The sequence below is a fragment of the Eimeria necatrix genome, genomic scaffold (genome assembly GCF_000499385.1).
Source record: "Eimeria necatrix Houghton genomic scaffold, Enh_scaff908, whole genome shotgun sequence".
NCBI lineage: Eukaryota > Apicomplexa > Conoidasida > Eucoccidiorida > Eimeriidae > Eimeria > Eimeria necatrix.
This window is the reverse complement of record NW_013651792.1, coordinates 13,459-16,159: the sequence shown is the minus strand read 5'-3', so window position 1 is coordinate 16,159 and position 2,701 is coordinate 13,459. Positions and strand designations below refer to the sequence as shown.

The window sequence follows — 2,701 nt, the reverse complement described above, 5'->3', positions numbered from 1 at the left end:
TGCTGCTGCTGCTGCTGCTGCTGCTGCTGCTGCTGCTGCTGCTGCTGCTGCTGCTGCTGCTGCTGGTGCGTTTGGCTAGGTGGCTGCGTATCTCGCTGGCTAGCTAGCTGGCTGTTTGGCTGGCTAGCTGGCTGGCTGGCTGTGTGGCTGGCTAGCTTGCTAGCTAGCCAGCCAGCTGCTGGGCGCCAGCTAGCTAGCTAGCTGCGTGTCTGGCTAGCTAGCTAGCTAGCCAGCCAGCTGCTGGGCGCTAGCTAGCTAGGTAGCTAGCTAGCTGCGCGTGCGGCTAGCTAGCTAGCTAGCTACCCGGCCAGCTGCTGAGCGCTAGCTAGCTAGGCAGCTAGCTAGCTGCGTGTGTGGCCAGCTAGCTAGCTAGCCAGCTAGCTAGCCAGCTAGCTAGGCAGCTAGCTAGCTAGCCAGCTAGCCAGCGAGCTGGTGGGCGTGGGGCGCGCAGGTCGGACGTGCTGGGGCAGCTGATGCCGATTGTGGGGCGGGACTGGTCCCACACGGGAGTGGCTGAACTCTTCACCAAAATCAAAAGAAATGGATATTTAATTCTTTACTTGACTGCCAGGGCCATTGGCCAGGCCGACGCCACCAGAGACTACCTCTTCGGACTCACGCAAAAGGAAAGAGACAAACTCCCAGGTACCCTCTTTTTCCCCGCAAACGGGGGCCCCGGGGGCCCCCGGGGGCCCCCGGGGGCCCCCGGGGGCCCCCCGGGGCCCCCGGGGGCCCCCCGGGGCCCCCCGGGGGGCCCCTTTGGGCCCCTGGGGGCCGCTGGGAGCCTCTGGGGGCCCCCAGGGGGGCCCCCTCGGGGCCCCTGGGGGCTTCCGGGGGCCCCGGGGGGCCCCCGGAAGCCGTGAATGGCCGAGCATATACGGTGGACCGTAAACCCTAAACCCTAAACCCTAAACCCTCGGTTTGTGCGCTGCAGACGGCCCGTTGATACTGAGTCCGGACCGGCTTTTTCCTTCTTTTAGGAGAGAAGTAATTGACAGAAAACCCTACATTTTCAAAATAGCAGCACTGAGAGACATTAGGAGTCTTTTTCCTGCAAACCGAAACCCTTTTTACGCAGGGTTCGGTAACAGGGAGTCGGTGCGCCCCAAACCCTAAACCCTAAACCCTAAACCCTAAACCCTAGGCGGGAGGCCCGAGGCCCACAGCCGGGCGCCGCGCAGACCCCCACCCCTAAACCCTAAACCCTCGCTGGAGAGCCGCCGTGCAGTTAAAACCCTAAACCCTAAACCGTAAGCCTAGCACCAGGAGGGATGCGTATAGGAGGAAACCCCAAACCCTAAACCCTAAACCCTGAGGGTTTGCTGCAGGACCATCGGGCGTATATCCATGTGGGCATTCCTGAGGCGAAAATATTTATTATTGACACTGCTGGGGTTATTCACCACATCAGCAACGCCACTTACGCGCGCACGTGAGTCCAAACCCTAAACCCTAATCCCAAACCCTAATCCCAAACCCTAATCCCAAACCCTAGTCCTAAACCCTAGTCCTAGGGCTGGCGGCCGCAACTAGGGTTTAGGGTTTTAGAGGTCCTGCTGCTGTTCGCCTGCTGGCTAGTTTGCAGCAACCCAGCACTGCAACACGGCGCAACCCGCCAACACAGAATCTGCACTTTAGGGTTTAGGGTTTAGGGTTTAGGGTTTAGGGTTTAGGGTTTGTGTGAGAGGACGATGCTGAGCCGCCCCAGCGCCGAAAGACTCGCACAGCGGATGGCTTGCTTTTGCCTGCTGCTTAGGGCCTAGGGTCTAGCCTTTGTGATCTAGGGTTTAGGGTTTAGGGTTTAGGGTTTAGGGTTTGGGGTTTGTGAGCAGGTACGAAACGATGAGTGACATCGCGGAGCACATGTTTCCCCCGCTGAGGAGTTCTTTGAAAAGAGACGAAGCAGAAGATGAAGCGGTTAGAGAAAGGAAAAGACTGCAGTATATATTGCAGCTAGGCCAGCAGCAGCAGCAGCAGCAGCAGCGCAGCAGCAGCAGCAGCAGCAGCGGCGGCGGCGGGGGCGGCCTCTGGGACTTGCCCACAGGGGTTTGCTGCAGCGCCTGCAGCGACGAGCAGCAGCAGATCACCATCTAATCAGCTGAACAGCTAACCCTAAACCCTAAACCCTAAACCCTAGAGTTTCAATGCGGAAAGCAGCCAGTTTATCGCCCGAGTTGCTAACTGCAACTCGGAATTAGGGTTTAGGGTTTAGGCTGTAGGGTTTAGGGTTCAAGAATAAGTTGCTGACTAACTAGCTGTGCTGCTCGCGGCGAAGTCCAGCTTAAAGAAGAAGAAGCAGATGCGAAGGCTGCAACCAAACCCTAAACCCTAAACCCTAAACCCTAAACCCTAATTCTGTCATCTGGAAGCCGTGGGTTGTCGAGGGCCCTCGAGCTTCGCGCCTCTCTCGGGGCCCTCACCCAGAGGCACAAATCAGTAGATTAAATAATAAAATAAATAATTAAAAATGAATAATTAAAATAAAAAATAAAAAATACAAAAATAAAAAACAATCTCATTGATTATTTCTTAACAATTTCTCTTTGCGCCTGAGAACTCTTGAGGTGGTCCGGCAGCAGCCTGGCCCGCACTTGATACGCAGCAGCAGCAGCAGCAGGCGTTGCTGCTGCTGCTTTTGCTGCTGCTGCTTTTGCTGCTGCTGCTGCTGCTGCTGCTGCTGGGAGGGGTTCAGCTCTGTCTC

General features: G+C 56.8%; 1 protein-coding gene across 1 annotated transcript in view; it reads left to right on the top strand.

Annotated features, from left to right (window-relative positions):
• Window positions 1-473: 473 nt before the first annotated feature.
• Window positions 474-2,701, top strand: part of ENH_00082370 (lipin, putative) — a gene marked incomplete at both ends in the record, with an annotated part of 5,748 nt that continues 3,520 nt past the window's right edge. Inside the window, 4 exons of the mRNA XM_013577887.1 lie at window positions 474-645; window positions 935-1,098; window positions 1,329-1,432; window positions 1,833-1,917. Of these exons, the coding sequence (XP_013433341.1) occupies window positions 474-645; window positions 935-1,098; window positions 1,329-1,432; window positions 1,833-1,917 (525 nt within the window). The remainder of the gene's footprint in view (window positions 646-934; window positions 1,099-1,328; window positions 1,433-1,832; window positions 1,918-2,701) is intronic.